Below are 24,985 nucleotides of genomic sequence, written 5' to 3'. Positions count from 1 at the left end.
CCAGGCTGTCCTAATCCTTTAGGACTATGGCCACAGTATCTGCGATATTCAAGAATTGACTCCCCAGTAGCATGTGTTTATCACAATGGCAGTCTTCTGGGATAGGGAATTTGGAGAAGGAAAACACAAGTATGCTTTCTTTCTCCTTTGTGATAATTTAAAATTAACTGCAGAAAGCAGTAAAGTTTGGCTTTTAGTTCTTAACAAAGATTAAACTTATCTTTGTCAAAAGGAAATAGAAATAGATTCTCCAGACATTTTAAATATGTTTCTAAGACTTACATTTAAGCTAAAATAACCATTTGGCTGACTGTGGATTCAACAAGGGATTAGCTCCAGTTTTAGCTCCGCAACTAATGAGCTAGGTGATCATTAGGTAAGTTTCTCCATCTGTAAATGAGCGCGCTAAAGTGGATGAGCCTAAAACATTCTCAGAGTATTTTGTGTGACTAACACCACCTTGTGGACATTCATATAGTACCATATGATAAGGGAAGCTTCGTAGCCAAGATAGAAAAGCTGCTGGTTAAAACAGTAGCAAAGGGCTTAGTTTTTCCTGGTAGTTCTAGATGTCAGCCTCCTCAATAATGAAATGGTTTAAGTTCTTCAGAAGAAAATGAAAATTAGAATTTTTAATTATGACAGATTCCTTATTTTAACAATTGACAGACTGATATCACCAGGATGCTCTAGAAACGGCCAAAGATATCCCCACTGCATCCCTCATCACTGGTTTATTTGAGAAAGAAGGAAAACATTACAAAGGAGTTTAGGAAGCAGAATCTCAAGCTGCTAAAGCCAAAAGCATCCCTGAATTCGTGCACTCCACTACCGTTATCTTCAGTGCTAGCATAACGCGGGAGTGGGGGGAGGCCGGGGAGGGGGAGGGGTGGAAGGGACAGCATTTCTGTTGGATGTGAATGGTGCGCCGTTGGAGTTGTTCCAGGAGGCTAGGTTGGCCGAAGCAGGCAACTGGCCTGGCTTAAACTGGATATTTAGGCCTTGAGGCTAAGAGGTATGTTGTACTATTTCAGCACGTTTTATGAATTGGTTCCACCGTACTGTTACAGCTCAGCCAAACTTTACCCTTCAAAAATCATCCTGAGGGGCTTCCCTGGTGGCGCAGTGGTTGAGAGTCCGCCTGCCGATGCAGGGCACACGGGTTCGTGCCCCGGTCCAGGAAGATCCCACATGCCGCGGAGCGGCTGGGCCCGTGAGCCATGGACACTGAGCCTGCGCATCCGGAGCCTGTGCTCTGCAACGGGAGAGGCCACAACAGTGAGAGGTCCGCGTACCGCAAAAAAAACAAAACAAACAAACAAACAAAAACAACTCATCCTGAGAGCCTATCTTGGCCACTCCCTGGATCTCAGCACACTTTTGTAGAGCGTAATTATATTTGGTATCGCTTCATGCCCTCTACACAATTTCCCAATCCTGGGATTCGTGTGCTGCCGTAAGCGTAATCATCTGGTAGTGAACACATTTTCTTCTTTAAGCACTGAAACTTAAGAAAGCTTTAGGGTTTTTGTTTTTTGTTTTTGTTTTTGGAGGGGGTAGGTGTCGATGTGAACTGTTGACGACCTTTGCTGTGTTCACCATAACTACAGGTAATAAAAAAGTTTTCATTCCTCCTGTATCCCGTATTTAGACCCCAGTGCTAAAAAGAACAAATGATGGCGCAAACCTTCACTGTGCACCTACTCATTTTATTATTACTACAACTCGGGTTGCTATTATTTCCTCCACTTTACAGAGAAGGAAAAGACCTCAGAGAAAATTTATCAGAGATCATAAAGCCATTAAATACCAAAACCAAGATTTGAATTCAAGTCTTCTAACTTTAATTCCATTGTTTATTCATCTATGCCACGGTGATATTAACTAATAAGCTCACATGCTAAACATAAACCCTACTCCCATCCGTCACACCTTTACTTCTGAATGGGAACCACAAGGAAATCAAGAAAATAAAAGTCAAATGCAAGTAAATGGCAAGAATAAGCAAAAGAACCTTAGTGAGCTAGGATTCTCAAAGGACTTAAGGATTACATGATTTCTCAAGCATCGAAGGACTATTTAGAACCCTTAGTAGGGTCTTGGACATAGGTGCTCAATGAACACTTGAATGAAAGGGTGTTTAAAAAGTTTCACAGTATCAGCCCACAGATTATTCATTTACAAAAGGAAAAACGTGCTTTAAAATGGAAAGATCTGGTAGTCACCATCTTAACCAAGTGATCATCTTAACATCGCCAACAGTGGGGCAACTTGACATTGTGCGCCTCTGCTGATGCACTAAGAGATGCCCCACACAACCAGAAAGTGTAATCTAAATCTACTAAGAAAACAACCAGAAAAAATCCAAGATTTAGGACATTATACAACCGATTCTGATACTTGAGAAAGTTCAATGTCATGAAAAAATAAAGGCAGGGAGGACTATTACTGATTAAATTAAAAGAGGAGAGACATTAACCAGATGTGCATATAAATTGTGACTAGATCCTGGATGAGGAATAAAGTTTTAAAAGATACATTGGGACAACAGGGGCAATTATTCCATACAGATCTATCATATTAGATATTACTGGGCTATTCGTCTCAGGTGTGGCAACGGCACACCTAAGGATGTAGAATATCCTTATTCCTAGGAGATGAATGCTTAGGTATTCAGGGATGAAGTGTCATATTGCCATAACTTACTTTCAAATGATTCAGCAAAGCAGATAAAGTACTTGTGGTAAAATTTAACAGTTGGTGGATCTAGGGAGAGGTTATACTATTGTTCTATCCCTTCAACTTTTCTGCATATTTAAAAATGTTCAAAGTCAAAATATTTTTTAAATTCTTGACATTCATCAAGACCGTTAGCATCAATTCAACTCTTCTATGATCATGACTTGTGAAAATACAAAGTTGTAATCAGTCAGTTAATAAATATTTATTGTGCTCCTACTTATACACTAAAAACCACTGTCCTAGACTCTGGGAACTATTGTAGTAAAAAGTAGACATGGTTCCTGCTTTCATGGAACCTACTTAGCATACAATTCTGTGTGTGTGTGTGTGTGTGTGTGTGTGTGTGTGTGTGTGTGTGTTGGGGAGGGTAGTGGTTGTTCTGGAAGCCTTCCCCAAGTGGTGCCTAAGCTGAAACCTGATGGATAAGTAGGTGTTGCCTAGCTATAGGATAGTGGGGAAGTGGGTCAGAGGGAACAAACAGTATGTGTAAAGGTACTAATGATGGAGTTGGTCAATCTGGAGAGTGACAGGAATGTTTATTCCTATGGCTTCCCCCAGCCCCCCACCCTTTTTTACATAGCCTGTCTCCTGGTTCCATTGACCACTCCCGACCCCCAACCCTTCAGACCTAGGGGTAGTAACAGCACCCTAACATTACTAGCCCCAATGTTACCAGTCCTGAGAACTGCACTTTCCCTTGGAGTTTCCCTACACCATATGCATAGCTTTGTAAAGTTCCTTTATTAAACTTTCCTCAAATTATCCAATGTCAGTAAGCCATCTATTTCCTGCTGGCACCCTGATTAATAAAAAGTTCTGGAGAGAGACTTGGGAGATGTCTGCATATTTTAGATAGTATTTGGGACCGTGGGAACGGAGATGGTCTGGGAAGAGGGTTGAAGGTGAACCCTGGGCCAATGAGCATCTGAAGTAGGAAACCTGGGAACAGCAGTGTTACCAGCCAAGAATGCTTCAAAAAAAGAAACTATCAATTGTATCAAGTGCTATTGAGAGGCTGGATGAGTAAAATGAGGGCTTTGGAATTCCCCATGAGAAAGCCATCAGTGACCCTTGGAGTGTTGGGGGCAAAATCAACACTGGAGTGGACTGTAAAGGTGATTGGAAGCAAAGAACACACCTGTTACCTTCACAAAAAAAAATAACTGTTCAGGTTCCTATTTTAACTCTACCCATGACTTGCTGAAGAATCTTGAGACCTCTGTCTTAATTCCTGAGAGGTAAGTATAAACATAAAACAACCACTCTCCTTGCAGTTACAAAAAAACAATACCTGGACAATGTTAAAGTTAATGTAAGCTACGGAAGTGTAGAGAATTGAAGTTCTCAAACAGAGTAAATTATTTCCCCCACTTTCAGACACTGAGACAAAGGGCAGGCTTTGCCAAAAATCTTTTTGGTCTCTCTAAACTGAAAGATTAAGCTCTTTTACACTGAAGCCTGCAACTAAGCATGTCTAAGAAGCCCCTACTCGACATACAATAACAAGCAGTTTCTAACCAGGGTGCAAGATATTTGAAACCTAAAGCATTCTCATGACCACAATAAGTAACCAAACTCCATAGCCCGAGAAATTGTTAGAACCCTCAGATCCCTTTCTGTGAGAACATGAGCCTGTGAAATTATCTAACTTTGATCCAATTGGGCTTTCTCCTCCCTTCCCAGTCCACTGAACATCACACAAAAATGACTGCCAGGGCAGCATAATGCTAAATCTGGGCGATTGGGAAACTGCTCTAGGGACGGTCAATCAAGAGGCTCCCTCGGTATCCTCCATTCTTTACTACAGAGCAAGCAGTTAGTTCTGGCTACCTTCATTTATTTTTAGAAGATTCCGTTGTTTCAACTAAACCTCCTAGAGACTATTTTCTCCACAAAAAGACAGTATATAATATGTACTTTCAACATCAAAATTAACAACATTTGATTAACTGATTTAGACAAAGTTCAACCTCTTCACAAGGGTGAAACTTGCCCCTCGTTTTCATCCTTCGGAAGAGACCCAGGTGACCACCCAAAATGCAGGTGAAGAAGGCACCATTGCTATAGCAGGGACAGGGTCCAGTTTGAAGAGCACAGGCTTTGGAATCAGGAAAGTTGATTTTATTTAAGTTATATGGCCCCCCCTTGCACCCCTTCACTGACTACCTGTAAACAGGTTGTTTTGTTTTTTCACTTTGCAAGGTTGTTTGAACAGTGTTTACAGGTGCCAAGCCCACCACAGTAGGTATTTCATAATAGGGGAACTATTTTTCTTTTTACTTGCCACACCCAAATGCTTGTATTTTAGGACAAAGAGGCCCAATTTCAAGTGGTTCACGTAAGAAAAAGAAGAGGCGCTATGGCAGACAAAACTCTATGGTCCCCACACACCACCTCTTGTGTTAACTGTGTAACTTGAATGTGGACAAGACGACTGTCTTGTTAGGTGACTGGCTCTGGAGACCTGCTGGCTGGGTACAGTGAGTGCCATGTTGGGAGACCCCAAGTGGTAAGGAACTAAGGGGGCCCTCCAGCCAGTAGTCTGGGCTCTCCATCCTACAGCCACAGGGAATGAATTCTGCCAACAACCCAAGTGAATTTGGGGTGAATTATTCCCAAGTCACCTCATGAGAATGCAACCGAGTTGACACCTGTTGCAGCCTTGTGAGACCCTGAGCAAAGGACCCAGCCACACTGCACCTAGATGGAAACTGAGATCAATTTCTCTTAAGCCACTACATTTTTGGTAATTTTATTAAACAGCAATAGATCATGTAGGTGCTGTCATCTTTCCACTACTTAGGTTAACTTAGTAGCTTCACAGTAACTAGATTAGGTGCTGGCAACATCACCTAGACTATCCCAAAGCTAATTTAATTGTAGTATAAGAAGTTTGACCCACAGGATCTACCTTTCCCAGGTAATAAACTGTTTTTAAAACTTTGATATATGGGAGTTCCCTGGTGGCCTAGTGGTTAGGATTCCAGGCTTTCACTGCCGTGGCCCAGGTTCAATCCTTGGTTGGGGAACTGAGATCCCGAAAGCCGCACGGCACAGAAAAAAACCTTTGGTATGAATTATACCTCTTTGGATTCATCATAAATCTGCAAAGTAAACAATTCTGGTAAGTAACAGAAGTTTAGAGACTCACAAAAGTCAAGTGACTCAAATGGCTAATAAGGGGGTAGAGCCAGGAATCAGAGAACCCAGGTCTGACCCCAATCCCAAAAATCTACCTTTCTCTATAACCACCTTTTATAGTTTCTCTAAAGTCTCAATGATGCTTCCCACTATGTCCATAGACAATACTAATAAAACCATATTACAGACATTGAAACACTGGAGACCTTTTGTCCTTCACTGTTAAAATCATCTTATCCACTAGGTTAATTATTGTGCACATCAGTTAAAATGTCTTTTAGAAAAAAAAAATGTCTTTTACATTTGCAGCCAGTTAAGCCGACTGTGCTCTTTTCCCCGTGGGGGCCCGTTGCGCAACGGCTGCAAACAGCAGCCTCCTCAGTAGTGTATGCAGCCTGTTGCCTGTATGGGTTGCCCTAAGGGACCTTGGAGACAGCCCTTTACAGCAGACATTAATGACTGACATGCTGTCCCCAGTCTAGGCTCCAGACAGGTATGCGTGGTGCCTTTGGAAAGCCCCAGGGCACAGTGGCCAGGGTCCACATTGGCCAGGTCATAATGTCCATCCACACCAAGCTGCAGAACAAGGAGCATGTGATTGAGGCCCTCCGCAGGGCCAAGTTCAAGTTCCCTGGCCGCCAGAAGATCCACATCTCCAAGAAGTGGGGATTCACTAAGTTTAATGCAGATGAATTTGAAAACACGGTGGCAGAAAAGCAGCTCATCCCAGATGGCTGTGGGGTCGAGTACATCCCTAATCGTGGCCCCCTGGACAAATGGCACGCCCTGCACTCGTGAGAGCCTTGGCGCTGCCCCCTCCCTACCCATGCCCACCAATAAACCCTACTTTCTTGTCCCTGTCAACAACAACAACAAAAAATGTCTTTTACAGTCAGTCTCCGACTTAATGATGGTTCAACTTAGGATTTTTTGATTTAACAATCACGCAAAAGCGATATGCATTCAGTAGAAATCAGACTTCAACTGTGATCTTTTTCCCAGGCTAGCAATATGCAGTATATGACACTCTTGTGATGCAGCGGCAGGAGGGAGCCACAGTGAGCCACAGACCCCAGTCAGCCACGCGATCAGGAGGGTAAACTACCAGTACATTTAGCCATTCTTGCTTTCACTTTCAGTACAGTATTCAATGAATTACATGAGATAGTCAACACTTTAATGAAAAATAGGTTTTGTGTTAGATGATCTTGCCAACTGTAAGCTAATGTAGATGTTCTGAGCATGTTTAAGGTAGACTAGGCTAAGCTACGATGTATTAAATGCATTTTTGACTTACAATATTTTCAACTTACTTTGGGTTTATTGGGACGTAACCCCATGGTAAGTGGAGGAAGATCTGTATTTTAAAGTCTGTATTTCTCAGTAAAGAGGACTTCTTTCCTTCATGGTTTGTTATAATACTAAGGGCTTACATTGAGTATCTGTGAGGGTCAAAAACATTAGTTACTCTTACTTAAGAACACCTTTCAGACAAAGCCACAAAACAGCTTCTTTTATTTTCTAGTAAGACTAAATTTATTCAATACCCTAGTAAAAGTTTTGATTATAAGTATCCAACAGTATAAAAAGTACAAAACAGATTTGTAGATTTCTAATATATTAATACAAAGTGCATGACTACATACAGTACATCCTACAGGCAAAGAGAGGTGGAAGGGGAAAAAGAAGACTGTGGTTGAGGTCTAGTAATAAATAAATAAATACAGAAGTAGAGATGATCCATATTATAGTATATTCTACCACCAATACTGCAGCCAAAATGTACAAAAAAAAAGAGAGAGAGAAAAAAACCATTTCAAAATAACTCAGGAGGAAGATGATAATGGCTGGGATTCTTGTAATACACCTCAAAGTCTGTGGGAGAGCTGACCCAACTCACTATGTAGTCTGTGCATATGGTGGCTTGTAGTTTTTTCCAGAGGAAGAAATATAAAATTTTAAGTTTAGATTAAGAACTATAAAACTATAGGGTACCCATAAAAATTGGCTCACTCCTTCTTGTTATTTATACTATTCCAATCTTTAAAATCCAGTTTTAAAAATAAGCACTGAGTCATGTTATTACAAGGTAGGCAAGTGATCCTCCCGCATTATGAACAGTCTGAACTGGTGATATATTCTTCCTGAACTTTTAGAAAAGAGGCAATAGATAGTACTTTGGTTTGGGTTCAAGTAAAAGGCTTTTAATGAAGGTTTTACAATTGAAGAGCTCCACGTTTAGGATGTATCATCTAACACCTCAATGTTCAGAAAGCCTGACTAAAAGAAACCAAACCAAAACCAACCCACTCAGCATTAACACACACCTCTTTTCTTTTAGTAGAATTTTACTTTAATATAGAATGAAAAACAAAAAACAAAAACCCAAAACCCTAATAGGTTAAAACAAGTCAAACAACCATTCTACACAGATAAAACCTTCACAAAGGTCAACCGAAGTAATCCAGAGCTAAAACTGAATTGTGCAGATTTTCATTGAAGTCACCAGTCATGTAACATAAACAAATTATTTACACACTTGCAAGCCCTCTAAGAAATGTGCCCCAAGAAGCATTAACCTTTGTTTTTTTCATGTGCCATCCTGAAGACTTGCACATTTTATTTTTCAGATCATTTAACATTTTAATAGAGTGCATTCTCTACCAAGGGGTAATGCTTTGGTACTATTCATATAGGATTGCCTATCCTAAAGATTTGACATTTCCCCAAGAGGAACTTTGATTCTGCTTTAGAAGTTTCATATAAATTAAAAACTTTATCAAATATCAATATGGAGGGAGGTGACACAGGATGCAACATATACAGTCAAGTTACCTCTGTATATTTAGAAATTACTCCTTCAAGATATTCGCACTAGAGAGCTTAGTCCGTCCCGCTTAATATTCAGTAGTACAGGTTTGAATCATCAGAACCTTGGCAACACCGTAATATTTCAAAGTTATTAACAACTACCTCTAGGGGCAAGTCTGTGTTTACTGAGTTATGTCAAATTTATTATAACGAAGGAAAACAAGTGTAGCCAGCCATCTTAAAAAATGCCCCAACCACTGCTTCTCAATATAGAAAGACTAAAACTACATACGTTTATCATACAACAAATCCCATCTCTGTCCCCTGAAATTCCCCTAATTTCATTCATTAGAAGGGGATTTTTTAAAAAAAGCCTTAAAGAGCACTTTACAGCAGCATTCAGCTTTCCTATGAAATACTCAGCATCTTAAATATTATGTACACTTCTTTTTTTCCTTTTAGTAAGCTAGATACTGGCTTCAGACTTTGTGGAACTGGAGGGAAAATAACCCACTCAAAACTATTCTAGAAATCATCTTTTGGCAGAATAACAGGTATCCAAGTTAAAAATAGGAGGGTCATTTTGTTGGTGTTTTCCAAAATTTAACTCATTTTTTGTTCCCCTTCTACATCAACCTCAGTCACCACTCCTGAGTGGAGATGGGCAGAGGCTCTGGCCCCTGAGCCTCTGGCTTCTCAGCAGCTGTTTTCTTATTGCTGCAGCAAGGCTTGAATAGATGTGTGTCGATGAGGACTTCCCCAAAACGGCCTTTATAGATAATGCCACAGCATATTTTCTGTCTAAAAGAAAAAAATGGAGGGACAACAAAATATATTAAATAAGGCAGAAAAATAAGAATACAAAAAAAGGAAACATCTACTCATCATTATAACTAGTACAGCACGATCAAAGGTTTTACTTCCACAATCTCATCACATTCCTAATGAATGGGCTCCTAGAGTGACCCCAGTTTGCTAGGTAATGGGAATTACCCAGGCGCCTTAAATCCCACACTGGAATCTTATCAAATATTAAGAGGGAAGAAGGCAATCTGAGAGACAGCAGTCAGTTTCAGAGGCTGCTCCTGAAGTTATAAACGGTTTCCTCCAAAAATCACCAAATGTTAAAGAAAACAGCCACCATAAACAGGCTGATACAGCTGGTGGTTTTATTTTAATACTGAGCAGACAAAAAATATATACACATATTATCAAATATGCATAAAGGCATACAAAAATGACAACACAACAAATCACCCATGGATCACACACTCTAAAAAAAACTATTATTTCCTATGAAGTCCCCCGTATGCCCCTCTCCAATCCCACTCCACCCAATCTCATTCTCTCCTCCTTAATTTCAGGTTTATCACTGTTTTTTCTTTATATACAACGTTTGCATCTCTAAACATATTGCTTGTTATCTCATATATATAATATATAAAATAAAATATATATATAGAAATGCACATATATGGACTCACACTGTACGCTACAATTGTTTTGCTCAACAGTGACTGAGGTTCATACATATTGCTAGAGCTTTATTTCATTTTAACTTATGTACGGTATTCCACCATGTGAATATACCACAATTTACCCACTCTCCTTCTGATGGGACAATTTACAAACATGCTGTACATACTGGTGCACAGGTCTGAAGGTGTTTTCCTAGGTTACGTTGCTGGGCTATAGGAATGGGAACGTGTTCAACTTTACTCGAAAATGCAAATTATTTATCAATGTGGTTCCCTTCTATTCCTATTTTGCTAAAGGTTTTATTTTAAACCTTGAAGCAAAGTTCAAATTTATCAAACATCTTCAATATACCACTAATACAATAAGCATTTTCTCCCTCCTTTAGGAAACTGTCAAATTATATTAGTTGGCTTTCTAATGCTTCAAGCAATCTCACATCCCTAGAATAAATCTAATCTAGTTATGATATATTGTTTATAACATATCAAAGTTATGTTAGCCTCATAGAATGCTTGCAGCCTATGCCCTCTTTTATCCATAATCTGGAAAAGCCAGTGCAAGATTAGAATCATTTGTTTCTGGAATGTTTGGTAGAATTTGTCTATCTAGGCCTGGGATTTTTTGAGGGAAGACTTCTGACCACTGAATCCATTCCTTTATTATGAGACAATTCAGGTTTTGTACTTTTTCCTGAGACAGTTTTGGTGAAGTGTCTTTTTCTACTAATGTATCCACTTCACCTATATGTTCAAATTTGTCATGAAGCTGTTTCTAATATCCTATTGTCTTCTAAACTTCTGCTTTTTCTATAGCTGAATCTCCCTTTTCTTATCCAAGATGCTTATGGGTACCATCTCTTTTTCTTGACCTGCTTTATCTCTAGTAACTTTTTTGGTTATGTTTTTCAAGAACCAACTCTTAGCTTTACTGATACTATCCATTCATATTGATTTTCTACTCCATTTATTTCTACTCCTATCTTTAGGATTTCCTTGCTTTTATTTTTTTTATATTGAGCTTCATTAATCTTTAAATTGGATACATGTAACTTCATTTATTTTAAATCTTTCTTTTGTAAGAAGCATTAAAGACAACTTTTCTTCTACCTCTTTAACTTCATGCCACATGTTTTGATTTGTGGTATTTTTCAGGTTTTTTTTTAGTTATAAGGATTTTCTAATTTATACTTTCTTCTTGAACCCATGGTTTCTTAATTTACAAATATATGGAGGTTTTCATCATTTTATTTTGCTAGATTGATTGATTTATGGATGTGTTGGGTCTTCATTGCTGCACGCAGGCTTTCTCTAGTTGCAGCGAACAGGGGCTGCTCTTCGTTGCGGCACGCAGGCTTCTCATTGCGGTGGCTTCTCTTGTTGCGGAGCACGGGCTCTAGGCACACAGGCTTCAGTAGTTGTGGCTTGCGGGCTCAGTAGTTGTGGTGCACGGGCTAACTTGCTCCACAGCACATGGGATCTTCCTGGACCAGGGATCGAACCCATGTCCCCTGCATTGGCAGGCGGATTCTTAACCACTACGCCACCAGGGAAGTCCTGCTAGGTATATTTTAAAACTCTCCATCCTTCCCTTCTTCTCTGGAGGTTTTACATTCTTATTTTTATTCTTTTAGTGGTTATACAGTTAATTAATTGAACTCTAAAGTTATTCAATACATTTACTGTCAACAATACAAAGATATTAGGACATTTTAACTCCCATCACTTCTATTACTTTGACTTATATGTTACTGTTGTCATTTAATTCTTTTTTTAAAAATTCCCATCTATTATCATTTTAAGCCTTCAGTGTTTGTTTAAATTTACCTATAGGCAACAAATATTTATTTATCCTTCTCAGAATTTCAATCTTGGATCTCTTCTTTCTGCCTATAGAATTTTTGTTATTGAGTCAGTTTGGCAGCAAACTCTCAATTTTCTTTTTCTAGTCAAAAAGTCCTATGCCCTCATTTACGAAAGATATTTTTGCTACATATATATAATTTTAAGTTGAGGGCTATTATCTCTTGGGCCATTGAAGGTATTAATCTATTGTTTTATGGCTTCCGTTGTTCGTGTTGAGAATTCAGCTTGTAGGTTTGCTGTTCCTTTGAAAATAATGTCTTTATTCTCTCACTACTTAAAATCTGTTTTGCCTCCCATGTTCCATAGTTTCCCTATGATGTATCTATGGGTGAATCTTCTTCACCCATAAGATAATTGCTTAGTACCTTGCTTTTAACTTGTTAGTCTCCCCAAATCTGTGAACTAGAAAATCCTTAACCACTTTCTCTTTAAATATTCTCTCTTTCTTAGTCTATTATCTCTTTTTTGACTTTGGGGTCCCTCATTCACTCAGCATTTGGCCTCTGATTATTCCTTATTAACTTGTCTACTTGTTGATGCCATTTTTAAAGACATAAAAAATATATATACTTCTAGCCCTTTTACTTTTTTTCAGTGGGAGAGTTGGTCAGAATGAATACCTAGTATACTCCATCATAGGAAATTTAGATTCCTTAACATGATTTCTACTTTAAATCAATTTTAATAGAAAAAACACACAAAATCCACACTCTCAGCTCCATTCTTGCCTAATCCACCTCCAAACACATACGCTACCAGCTGTGTGCCAAATGCCACTTAATTGCTAAGGAAGTGGGAAACCGTTGCCTATAATTAAGAAGGTTTGCTGGTTAGAGTTATTTTCTGTTGCTTTTACCTTTTCCAGTATGTGAGATCTAAAAAGGAAAACACTGGCGTTCTGTTAGAGCCAGAAGCCATCTCTGTATCTGAGCCATCATCTGACTGGTTACTATAACAAGGAGATTGAGCTGGAGAGGCACTTGAGGTGGTACTGTGAGCATCAGAATCTGAAATAAAGTGAAAACAAATTATAATTTCACTATATGCAGCTGCAACTAAGCCTCAGCATAAAACACAGTGAATGAGATAGTAAAAAGAAAAGAAAAAATTTATTTTCTATGCACTACTGACATTTGAAGATATTTGTACTAAAGTGTATCTAAAAGAAAATGAGCTTCCAATAAGATGAAGAGCTGACATACTTTTCTCTATTCTCCTGCTAATAAGTACAACTAAAAATAGATACGGACACAACACATAAAACAAACTAAACACTCTGAAAGTTGGCAACAGCTAGTGAGCTCAAGACTTAAGGAAGGAAGCGGGGGTGAGCTCCCTAGCTTTTATGGGTTTTCTTTTTGTCTCCTAAATCCCAGTCTTGCAGCTGAAGAAGCCAACAACTCAGAAATGTCAATGGGTGCAGATATAGACACACACACAGAGCCAACAGAAGCCTGCCCTCTCTAGCCAAAGGACCAGGAAAGGGGCAGCTTAGCAAGAGAGGAATCCTTTCGGAGACAATAACCACCCCCCCCCCTTTTTTTTTTTGCGGTACGCGGGCCTCTCACTGTTGTGGCCTCTCCTGTTGCGAAGCACAGGCTCCGGACACGCAGGCTCAGCGGCCATGGCTCACGGGCCCAGCCGCTCCGCGGCATGTGGGATCTTCCTGGACCGGGGCACGAACCCGTGTCCCCAGCATCGGCAGGCGGACTCTCAACCACTGCGCCACCAGGGAAGCCCAACAATAACCCCTTTACTCCAGCCAAACACCACAGAAAAAAAAAAGGGTCCCCACCCCCACCCACTGGAGCAAAGGCCAAGTGGGGAGCCTAGGTTTCCATCCTCCCAAGACTGTTAGGAGGCCCCCCAACACCTCCACCAGGGTGATGTCAGTGGAAGCCCTCTGAAGAGTCGGGGCCTTCACTGTGGCCCACCGGGAACAGGAGCACCCTCACCACGTGGGAGCCTGAATTCCCAGCCCACCCCCACCCAGCCGCAGTCAGGAGCTCCTCCTCCCTCAGATACCAAAGGAGGCTGGAAGGTTAAAAGTCAGGGGGAACCTGACTTTCAACACCACTTGGCAGTAACAAGGTGGTGCCCCCCCCATTTCCCCTTCTGGAAAAAAAAAAAAAGCCAGTTAAAACAGAAGTAATAAAACTCCAAGTCTTACAACACAATTTAAAAACGTCTAGGTTTCAATAAAAAATCGTTATCATATCCAGAACCAGGAAGATCTCAAACTGAATGAAAAGTCAAGCATCTATTAAACACCAAGATGACAGAGACGTTAGCATGATCTGACAAAGATTTTAAAGCAGCTATGACAAAAATGCTTCAATAAGCCATTATGAACAAGTTTGAAATAAATGAAAACACAGCCTCAGCAAGTAGGCCTCAGTTAAAAAAAGCAGCTATAAAGAACCAAGGAACTGAAATCCGAACTGAAAAAATACAATAAGTGAAATAAAAAGCTGAGTAGACAGGCTCAACAGCAGAATGGAGGGGAAAGAGGAAACAATCAGTGAACTGGAAGAAAGAACAACAGAAATCACCCAACCTGTACAATACAAAGAAAACAAATGAAAGAGCCTTAGAGACCTGTGGAACTACAACAGAAAACATACATTCATGTGACTGCAGTCCCGGAAGAAGAGGAGAAAGAGGGCGGAGGTGAAAAACTACTCAAATATAACGGCTGAAAACGTGCCAAACTTGGCAAGAGACATAAACCTATAGATACAAGAAGCTGAGCAAACCCCAAACAGGATATACCCAAAGAAATCAATGCCAAGGCACATTATAATTAAACTTCTGAACACTAAAGAAAAAGAAAAAAATCTTGAAAGCATCCAAAGAAAAATGATACCTTACCCATAAAGGGAAAACAATAGATCCTGACTTAATAAGGAGTAAAGGCAATTCATCAGATACAAGCTAAACATGATTTAGTGTTTTTGCCCTCAGAAGACTTCATATAAATTTACAAGCCAGAAAATAAATCTTTTGGTTGATAGTCACTGAGCTATAAAGCTATCATACTGCTATTCTCAGCAACAGCAACATCAGACAGGGGTTGAGCCCACCACACCTCTTACCTTTGGCTAAAGACTCCCCACCCGCCCCCCAGGATAGGTGGATAGAATAATCCTCCAATTCATAGAACTAATCAAACATTTATTAAGTATCCACTAGACATCAAACCCTGTGTCATATCCTACATGGGAAGAAACAGACTAAAGAAAACTTTTTTGAATAGCGCTCACAAGCATTTTCTATTAACAAAAGTTTATATACAATAGCATAAAATTAAGTATCTAAAACAAAGAAGGCACCAATTGGTGTTTTTAATATGTTCATTTACTTCCAATATATGAATAGCTTAACTTCAGGAAAAAACAACCAAACAAAATTCTCAAGAGTAGCAGGCTTTACATAAAAAAGAATGAAATAATGCCATGTGCAACAAGATGGATGCAACTAGAGATTATCATACTAAGTGAAGTAAGTCAGAAAGAGAAAGACAAATACCATATGAAATCACTTATATGTGGAATCTAAAATATGACACAAATGAACCTATCTATGAAACAGAAACAGAATCACGGACATAGAGAATAGACTGGTTGTTGCCAAGGGGGATGGGGCTGAGGGAGAGAGGAAGTAGGAGGGTGGGGTTAGCATCTATAAGCTTTAACATATAGAATGGATAAACAACAAGGTCCTACTGTATAGCACAGAGGACTATATTCAATATCCTATGATAAACCATAATGGAAAAGAATATTAAAAAAAGAATGTAAAAAAATAAATTAAAAAAAAGGAGTAGCAGGCTTTAAAGGAATAAGTCTACAGGAATATTTAAAAGACTTCCCTGGGACTTCCCTTGTGGTCCAGTGAGTAAGACTCCGCGCTCCCAACACAAGGGGCCCAGGTTCGATCCCTGGTTGGGGAACTAGATCCTGCGTGCGTGCCACAACTAAGAAGTCCACATACCACAAATGAGAAGCCTGCATGCCACAAATAAGAGTCCGCGTGCTGCAACTAAGAAGTCGTCCACATGCCGCAACTATGAAGTCCGCATGCTGCAATTAAAGATCCCACACGTCGCAACTAAGACCCAGTGCAAACTAACTAAATAAATAAACAGCACATACACTGCTAGGGTGTGTGTTTAGAAAAAAAAACAAAAGACTTCCCTAATAATTAACAGCAATAGCAGTCATCTCTATGCTGCTCTAGTGATAGTCATCACTATCCTAGGGAGTGTTTAATATCTATGAACCATTTGAAATTGCAGTTATTTGACCATGTCTACCTATTAAAAATGGCAATTTTATATGGTTCAATCTAACACCTGGGACACTAGGATACAATTATATATAGAATCGCAGTTAGGGAAAAAAAACTCTCTTCTAGAATGTAAATCAGGAAATTCTTCAAAGAACTGAAATTTTTGAAGTCTTAAACATTAGGTAGGTAGGATTTGGAAAGGCACAAAAGACTAGTTAGATAGCTTGGGGTAGGTGGGGATGATGAGTAAAATTGGAAGCAGAATACACTATGCACACGAAGGGAACTGACCCTTTCCCTAAAATGGTACATCCAAAGACATGCTAGGGGTTTTCCATTTTATTCTACAGCAACCAGAATCATTGCAGGTTTTAGGAAGAAGAATGACAAAAAGAATGGCTAACATTTATATGGGAATTTATTTCGCTTTATTTTGTTTTACAAAACCCCTTTTACTTGATTATCCTCACTTCCCTGATTAGGAAATTGTGGTTAAATGTTAAGCAACACCAGGGTCACATATTTGTTCAAGAACTGTAACTCAAATCCAGATCTTCAAGCCCTAAGTCCAATGCCTTTCCAGTGCACCACAAAGGAAAGAATGTCCCAGGAAGAGGAATACAAGGCAGGTACATGCAAGATGCATGGAAGCAAATATATAACCAGAGACAGGGAAACCATTTAGTGGGTGATGTATAAAAATTCAAATATCTCAAAACTGTTATGGTGCACACAGCTGCTAGCAATTCACAATGCACCTGGGAAAATCATGTTTCACTCTGAGTTTCCAAAATCCAGTTATTTTCAGCTTCCAACCCCTCCACAGCACAGCTTTATCACAAAAATCTGAAATTACACTGGACATATTCCCTTAGGTAAGGCAAAAGTTAGTCAGATGTCACTTTCCCTATAATTAAAGGGAGACGCTAAGAATATACAACGAATATCAATTTTTCTACCCCTCAAGTTATAGAAGAAAATTACTATTTTCTAAATGTTCACTAAAACATTTAAAGAGAATAAAGGGTAGAGTCAGTCTTTCTTCCCCCCTTGGTGATAGCTGGTTAAGAAACAAACATGTATAATTAAAATATACACATATTTGATGTTGCCTAAATATTTTACTATAGATGTATTAAAATATTTTAGCCAAAGATTAAATATATTAACAGAATAACTATGGACTGGTAACACCAACTTACCTGAGAGCAGAGTTAGTAGCAGATCTGTAAAGACTCTGGAGTCCTGTGGCATGAGTTACACTATCCCAGAGAGCAGAATGATATTGTAGAAACAGCACAGGGCTTTGCAATTAGACAAACCCCAGCTCAAATTTATCTCTACCACTTACTAAGTGACCTCGGGTCAAGGTGAAATCATTACTTTGTACTTCCTATCCTAATCTCTAAAATAGAAATCATTGGGATAATTATGTATGTAAAGTGCTTGGTACATATACCAAAATGCTCAAGAGATGATAGTTCTCCTTCCTTCCTCTCATTCTATCTGATCACTAACTTGTCTTTTTCCATTTTTCTAAAACAAGCACTGAGTGATAAAACTTTGTCTAACAAGGTCCTAGAGATTTTTTTTTTTTAGCTGCACTGCACGGGATGCGGCATCTTAGTTCCCCAACCAGGGATGGAACTCGTGCCCCCTGAGGTGGAACCTCAGAGTCCTAACCACTGGACCGCCAGGGAATTCCCCAGTTTTTTTTTTTTTTTAATCCTGAAAATTCCAATACAGGTCCACCTACAATTCTGAAAATGTTCTCAAAACAAAAGTTTATTCCTAACCCTTTTGGTCACAAAATCTGGCCTGACCTGGACTATAATTAGGTAAGCAAACCTGACTAGCTTATTTACAGTTAGTTTATTCCACCTATATGAATATGCCTACATTTTTCCCACAGAAACACTAATGTGTTTGATTCAATAGTGCTGCCTCAGACCCCCCTGGGTGTAATATATAACATAATAACATTATATGCAGTGGATTTCCTTTTCAAAATCTGAAATCTAGGGCTTCCCTAGTGGCGCAGTGGCTGAGAGTCCGCCTGCCGATGCAGGGGACACAGGCTCGTGCCCCAGTCCGGGAAGATCCCACATGCCGCGGAGCGGCTATGCCCGTGAGCCACGGCCGCTGAGCCTGCGCGTCCGGAGCCTGTGCTCCGCAACAGGAGAGGCCACAGCAGTGAGACGCCCGCGTACCGCAAAAAAAAAAAAAAAAAAAAAAAACTCTGAAATCTAAATTCCTAAATACAGAAGTACCACAAAAGGTCCCCTACCCCCAATGACTTCCAATAAAAGTAGACGAGCTTAATATTAATTTATCATTCCCTTCCCATCCTCTCACCCCACACAACACACCAAGCCCTCTTAAACCTAAAGGTCTTGAGGCTGGCTTTTACTGCAATATCTGAGTTATGATTTCCAAAATTACACTCCAGAGAACCTGGGCTTTAGTCTCAGATTGTCCACTAATTATTTATATACCTTTCTACATATCTCCAGGCCTCAAACTCCTTAAGAATAAAAATCAAGTAAACAAATTTGAAAAGTTCATCCTCTAGAAAATTAAGATGTCAGTAAAGAGATCAGAATGCTCTGTGTTCTTAGCACAATCTGAAGAAGTGGCTGGTGAAAGTACTTTTAAGACACCAAAATCAAAGATAAAGTTCGAAGATTTCATAGAAATAAAATATCTCTCCCAAGTCAACATTGCCTCCCACTCTTTTTTTAAAAAGCAATAAAAGAAAATATGGTCCATACATGCCATGTGCCACCCCAGACAAAAATAAAAACAACTATTCTTAAATCCTCATGTTTCAGTATCAAACTTACTGTGACGTTTAAATTCCTTCTGCAGTTTACTGATCTGGTTGCTTTTTATCCTGTTTCCAGATAGAGTTTTCACTTTCTTTGGTTTCAGGGTAGTCTTTAGACTGGGTCCTGCCCTTGCATCTACCACCTGGAAGAAAATACTGAATATTTAATACCATTTTAAAAATGACACCTCTGTATTCCCTTGGTTCAGACGAATGCTTATTTAAAGGAGCCAAATTTGAATTTCCTACTCAGTGTTTGAGAGCTCATGTGCACTTTTAATTATCACATGGTATTAAAGAATAATTTATCTAGTGGTTTTTTTCCTTTGAAGTAAGTAATAGCAGGAGTCTGCTGGGCAAAAAATTTACATAGATTTTATATATGGTGAAAATGACCCAAGTAGGTTAAGAAAAACCAAACCTAACAACAATTAACATTTCTATAGGATGATGTTCCGCAGTTTACAAAAAGTTTTCATATACTTTTGATTTTAACTTCACCACAAAGCAGTAAGCAGTAATTTGTTACTCCAGTTTTAGGGTAAAGAAAAACAAGAGATATTCAACTATGTATTTTGCCTTATTTCACTAAGCTAGTAAATGGGCAAGGGTGGGTGGGGAAGGGGCCCAGATGCAAATCAGGGTTTTCAGACCTATGCTTTATGCTCTTTTTACTACACACCCTTAATCCCTGAGGTCAGCCACGTGAGGGCAATGGCATGTTCTTCCACAGCCTAGCGTGGCCACTGGTCTAGCCCCATATGGTCTCATTTCTCATGCCTTCACTCACATTGGCTATTTGCAGATTTCTACCCTTATGTAAAAGGTTGACATCACCTTCAAAATCACAATTTGGATCTTCTCCAGGTAAGCTATTAATTAAAGAAAAACTCACATTTTTATAGGTTAACAGACCCACAGAAACCTATTATAATAATGAAACATTGTCACCAAAGGACAGTGTAAGGCTAGTGTAAGAAAAAAGGTAAAGAACAAATATTTTTTGCCCGCTTAAAAACAAACATTTTGTATAAATGTCATAAATCTTCTGAAAGCTAGCATACAGAAAAATTAGATAAGACCTAACGGTGTCGTTCTGGTTATTGAAAATATTTTCTAAAGAATTCTAGTGACGTTATAAAGTGAAATGCAAATAGAAAACACATTTACATTCCAGTTTGATCTCAACTAGATTTAATATAGATTAACAATAGCTTCTACGTGAGTGATTACTATGCATTATACTTTATATACATCATCTCATTCAGTTCTTACAACAGTTCTGTGAGACAGCTATTATCTTTGCACTTTATAAATAAATGTCACTTGCCCAAAGTTCACAACTAGTAAGTGGTAAAGGCAGGCTTTAAATCCAGTTCTGATTATAAACCAATGTGCTCATTAGTACCAACATGAATTAGGACATACATAATCCTAGGAGATGAAAAAAAGGATCCATGTCTAATTAACTCTAGGAATTTCTGGGTTAAACCTAAAAATATGTGAAATGTACACTGTGGATCTCCAAAAATGGGTATATTTGATACAACCTTAGAGAAATGCCATACCAAGCTATTTTGCTCCCCAAAATGCCAAAATGTTAAGTGATTATATCTGAGCAGCAACTAGTGCTTTTCTTTATTCTTTTCAGACTTTTCTACCCTAGGAACATATTATTTCCTAAATTAGGGGGAAAAATTAATGTTACTTTAAATATAACAGAGGGATAATTGAGAAAGACGAAAGATGAACTCACATGATTCCAGTTTTTTTTTGATCCTGCTGGCAGTTTCTTCCATCTTTTCACAAGCAGGACACAGGCATTACAGATGTCTCCTGAACGAGTCTCATGTAACCTGATAAGAAAACAATCAAACCTTTATTAGTCTCCTTTACATTAAAGAACTCATGCAAGTACATTTCTTTTAGAAAAAACACTATTTATAGTTTATAGATGTCATTTCTAATTGTCTGGAGTGATCCAGTTCCATTGTTTCTGTAGAATATTTCAGAAATATAATTAACTTCTAGATCCAATGAATCAATTCCATGTGCTACAATTTGGTCATTTTAAAATAAAGAATGTTTTTTAAAACAATAGCAAAATTTAAGACCTAGAGAAGATCCTGGTCACCATGGTTTTAAACAATGCTGTCCAATTAATCAATTAATCTTTCTTGAAATGTGTAGATACTTCATAAGCAATAAAACACGACCCTTTAAGTAAAATAATGTGCCGTGATATTCTAGTTTCACAACAAACAAAACCAGAGAGGCACTGTAATTTTTTTTTTAATGAATACATCTGCATGGGGGAAAGAAATCTATAGTTACCAAGCTATTTTTTAATTGTCTCTCTGAGGAATTTTTCATTTACTATACTTTTCCTGTATTATAAATACACAGAAAAATACTAATAACATTTATTATATATACAATTGGAAATAAAGACATTAGGAGAAAAATGTAATTTCAAAAGGCAAGGTTGGTTAGTGGAGACTCTTTGACAACCTTCAAAATTAAGTACAAAGTCTAGGATTAACAATAAATAATCCACAGAATGTTTTGATAAGAACAGTGGTGAAATTAATTTCTAACATGGGAAATGGCTCAACATTAAGTATTTTATTTCATCCAAGTATTTGTTGGAAAGTAATTTCCATTTTATTAAGCAGAGGTTTATTGTCAAAAGATAAATAAAGAACGAAATTATAAAATAAAAGCTAACATAGCCTGACAGGTTTCAGGGCAGTACATTAAGTCCTGCTAGTATCCTCAGCAGATTGGGTTAAAATATATTTCTATAATTTAGAAAAACAATACAAAGGACAGAAAACTAGTGGAGGACAATTACTGTAAGAGAGAATAAGGGTAATTTTTAAAAAAAAAATCTCTTTGTACATCCTGAAGTTAACAAAAGGGTTTGTTTGATTATAACTTCTAAAGGGCTTCACAATTAATTTGGTAGTTCCTCATAATCTAGAAAAAGGAAGGCTGTCAGTATTGTTTGATTTAAGAGCAAGTGCCTTGAAATAACCTAGATTAGAATATGAGTGATTTTAATTATTAGCACACTGTTCCAATCCCTTTGCTTAGAAATACTTCTGTATACTGTGATCTTTTTCACTCCAAAAATGGTACAAACATCACATGATCTTACCCAAAACAGCTCTGGAAGTCCTTTTCATAGCGTTTACTGTCAGTGAATCGAGAACTGGAGGATTTAGCTCTGCAAATACAGCAGCCCTCTATACTTCGGTACATCTTTGGCTTGTGAAAACCAAACATCTTTTCTTCTGGGCAATAGTCTGTAAAGCCAAGGGAATTGATGACACAGCTTTGTTGAGGGCTATAACAAGAAACCATTAAAAGCGAACTCTCTGCTCCACCCTACCCCCAGCAATGCGGTATTACATGACGGAGAGAGGAGGGCACTGGTGAAAACCTCTTGGACCCACCTCAATTCTAGGCACACGAGCATAGCAAGTGTCTAAAACACATAAAGTAGCTCAGGTATTTAACAAGGCTTCTACTACCTCCTCCCCTCCTGGCAAACACTCATTCTAAATGTGCATGAAGGGTACTTCCCTGGTGGTGCAGTGGTTAAGGGTCCACCTGCCAATGCGGGGGACACCGGTTCGATCCCTGGTAGGGGAGGATCCCACATGCTGCGGGGCAGCTGGGCCCGTGCGCCACAACTACTGAGGCTGCGCTCTAGAGCCCACAAGCCACAACTACCGAAGCCCACACCTCTGGAGCCCGTGCTCCACGGCGGGAGGGGTCACCGCAATGAGAAGCCCACACGCCACAACGAGGAGTAGCCCCTACTCGCCGCAACTGGAGAAAGCCCGCACGCAGCAGACAAGACCCAACGCAGCCAAAAAAGGATAAATTAATTAATTAATTAATTTTTAAAAATAAATAAAATAAAATTGCAGGAAGGAGGCATTTTCTAAAATTCAAGATTTTAAGTAGAGAATACAACAAACTCTCCCCACTATCCTGTGAAGTAATGGAATCATACACAATGGAGGACACATCCTAAAATTTAAGCTAATGCACCCCTTTTTATTTTGCATCTCTGCATTAATGTGATTCCCTCCTCTTGGAAAGTTTTGAGCATTTACTACAGGACCACTATTTGATACTAAGCACAAAAGTAGCTCAATATGCATCAACCTACACTACTTTGCCCTATGGGAAATCAGAGGGGATTTCTTCTGTGATAAATGGGAAGTTCTAAGGCAAGTTGTTCCTGAATTGAAACTACTGAAAGGAGGACGTAAAATACACAAAACTCCAGGGTTATAATTTAAGAATAATAATTTTATAAATCATTAAGATAAATTAAGAATGAGCTCATGTTGCCTGCCCAGTGGTCTGCCCCTCACAGCTGTTACAGAGGTTTTTGAAGTTTTTCAATGAGGTGCTGTGCCTTAGAACAGTAATAGTGGGAGGCATATGTTCAAAAACGTAAACTGTGATTTCCATGATCAAAAAAATCTCAACATCAAGCAAGGAAGGCAGATGCAGCTCCAGGGCCGGATGCAACAAAAATGTAGCTGGCAGTAAACAAGTACCTTGTAAGTAATTTAGAATATCCAAACCAAGGACCAACTTCACCAGAACATCTGGACTAAGAGAGGTGATGAAACGGTAATGAACAGAAACTAAACCCCAAGGGACAAATCCAGAGCAGGGTGTGTGTGTGTGTGTAAAGGTCCAAATACAAATTATCACAAAACCATCATATAAAGCATCAAGAAGAGAAAATTATTAATACCAGCTAGATTTGTGCCCACAGTTTTAGGAATTATAACTACAGAATACCACCCTTTTAAAAGTTCTTTTAGAAATATACTCAAATATACAAGTAAAACAAAAATTTTGGTGTTTGTCTTTGGATGATCTCTTGCCTAACCTCATTCCATTCCATTTCTGGTTAGCCATACCTGAGCAAGTATATGAAAGTGATTCAGAAAAATAACCAAATATCCAGGATGTCATGTGTGTGTGTGTGTGTGTGTGTGTGTGTGTGTGTGTGTGTGTGTGTGTGTGTGTGTGTGTGTTTGAGATGCAGGGATTCTGAAATATAAACAAATGATTTATAACTTGTTTTTAAGAAAATATTTTATCAGTAAATAACTAAAGACTTAAGTCTTCCTTTTAAACAGGGGCCACTGTTCATTAAGTGTTCTTTGATGTTTTTGTTGGTGAGGGAGGCAAGCAAAAAGGGAGGTGCAATGGGGCAGAAGGACACTGATGCATTTCAATAATTAAGCCTAAACTAACAGTTACTTTAAGAATTGTTAAAACAAGAAAATAAAATACTCCTAGTTGATTAAGTTAATTATTTTCATTAAATGAGATTTTTTGAAAGGAAAAAAATGAGGAAGGTGCTCTGTATATAGTAGGAAAAGGCACAGACCTGTGAAATGAGGTAGATTTCTTTTTCCATCTAACAATCCCATATGATGAATGAAAAGAAAATTGCCTCCTGAGAAAATGGCCACGTGCTGCTTTGGAAAAAACCACGTCAAATGACACAGGTTTATAGAAACTTATTAAAATAAGTACTCAGAAAGTAGAAGCTATTGCTTTAATTTGTATATTTCTGTTTTGAGGCAAAAATGTAACATAACTTTCTAGTTCTTACACCAAACTGTGGGCTCTCCAAACTCCCCCAACACCTTCCATTACCATCAAGGTCAAAAGTCCAGAGTTCCTCTTGCAGTCACCAGCTTCATCAATAGCTCTAGGAAACTTCAACCTCTCTTCTCAGCAAGGATAAAGGAAGTATACAGCAAGGAAGGCCAGTTCATTCCATTAACAC

At 38.7% G+C, this 24,985-nt stretch overlaps 1 protein-coding gene and 1 non-coding gene across 3 annotated transcripts in view; one reads left to right on the top strand and one right to left on the bottom strand.

Moving 5' to 3' along the window:
* Positions 1-6,186: 6,186 nt before the first annotated feature.
* LOC117314350 (small nucleolar RNA SNORA70) lies at positions 6,187-6,321 on the top strand. The gene has a single exon (XR_004529099.1). It is a non-coding gene; the product is annotated as a small nucleolar RNA SNORA70 (small nucleolar RNA).
* A 1,060-nt stretch (positions 6,322-7,381) lies between these two features.
* The window catches only part of SINHCAF (SIN3-HDAC complex associated factor), a 29,441-nt gene continuing 11,837 nt past the window's right edge, over positions 7,382-24,985 (bottom strand). For both annotated transcript variants that reach the window (XM_033866950.2, XM_033866949.2), the window contains exons 2-6: positions 22,313-22,460; positions 20,909-21,008; positions 19,169-19,295; positions 12,892-13,042; positions 7,382-9,495 (exon numbers count right to left, since the gene is read on the bottom strand). In XM_033866950.2, the coding sequence (XP_033722841.1) occupies positions 9,336-9,495; positions 12,892-13,042; positions 19,169-19,295; positions 20,909-21,008; positions 22,313-22,440 (666 nt within the window). In that variant the 5' untranslated portion in view covers positions 22,441-22,460 and the 3' untranslated portion in view covers positions 7,382-9,335. The remainder of the gene's footprint in view (positions 9,496-12,891; positions 13,043-19,168; positions 19,296-20,908; positions 21,009-22,312; positions 22,461-24,985) is intronic.

This window comes from Tursiops truncatus, chromosome 11 (assembly GCF_011762595.2).
Source record: "Tursiops truncatus isolate mTurTru1 chromosome 11, mTurTru1.mat.Y, whole genome shotgun sequence".
Taxonomy (NCBI): domain Eukaryota; kingdom Metazoa; phylum Chordata; class Mammalia; order Artiodactyla; family Delphinidae; genus Tursiops; species Tursiops truncatus.
Note: the sequence above shows the minus strand (reverse complement) of the source record. Positions and strands in the feature narration are given on the sequence as shown.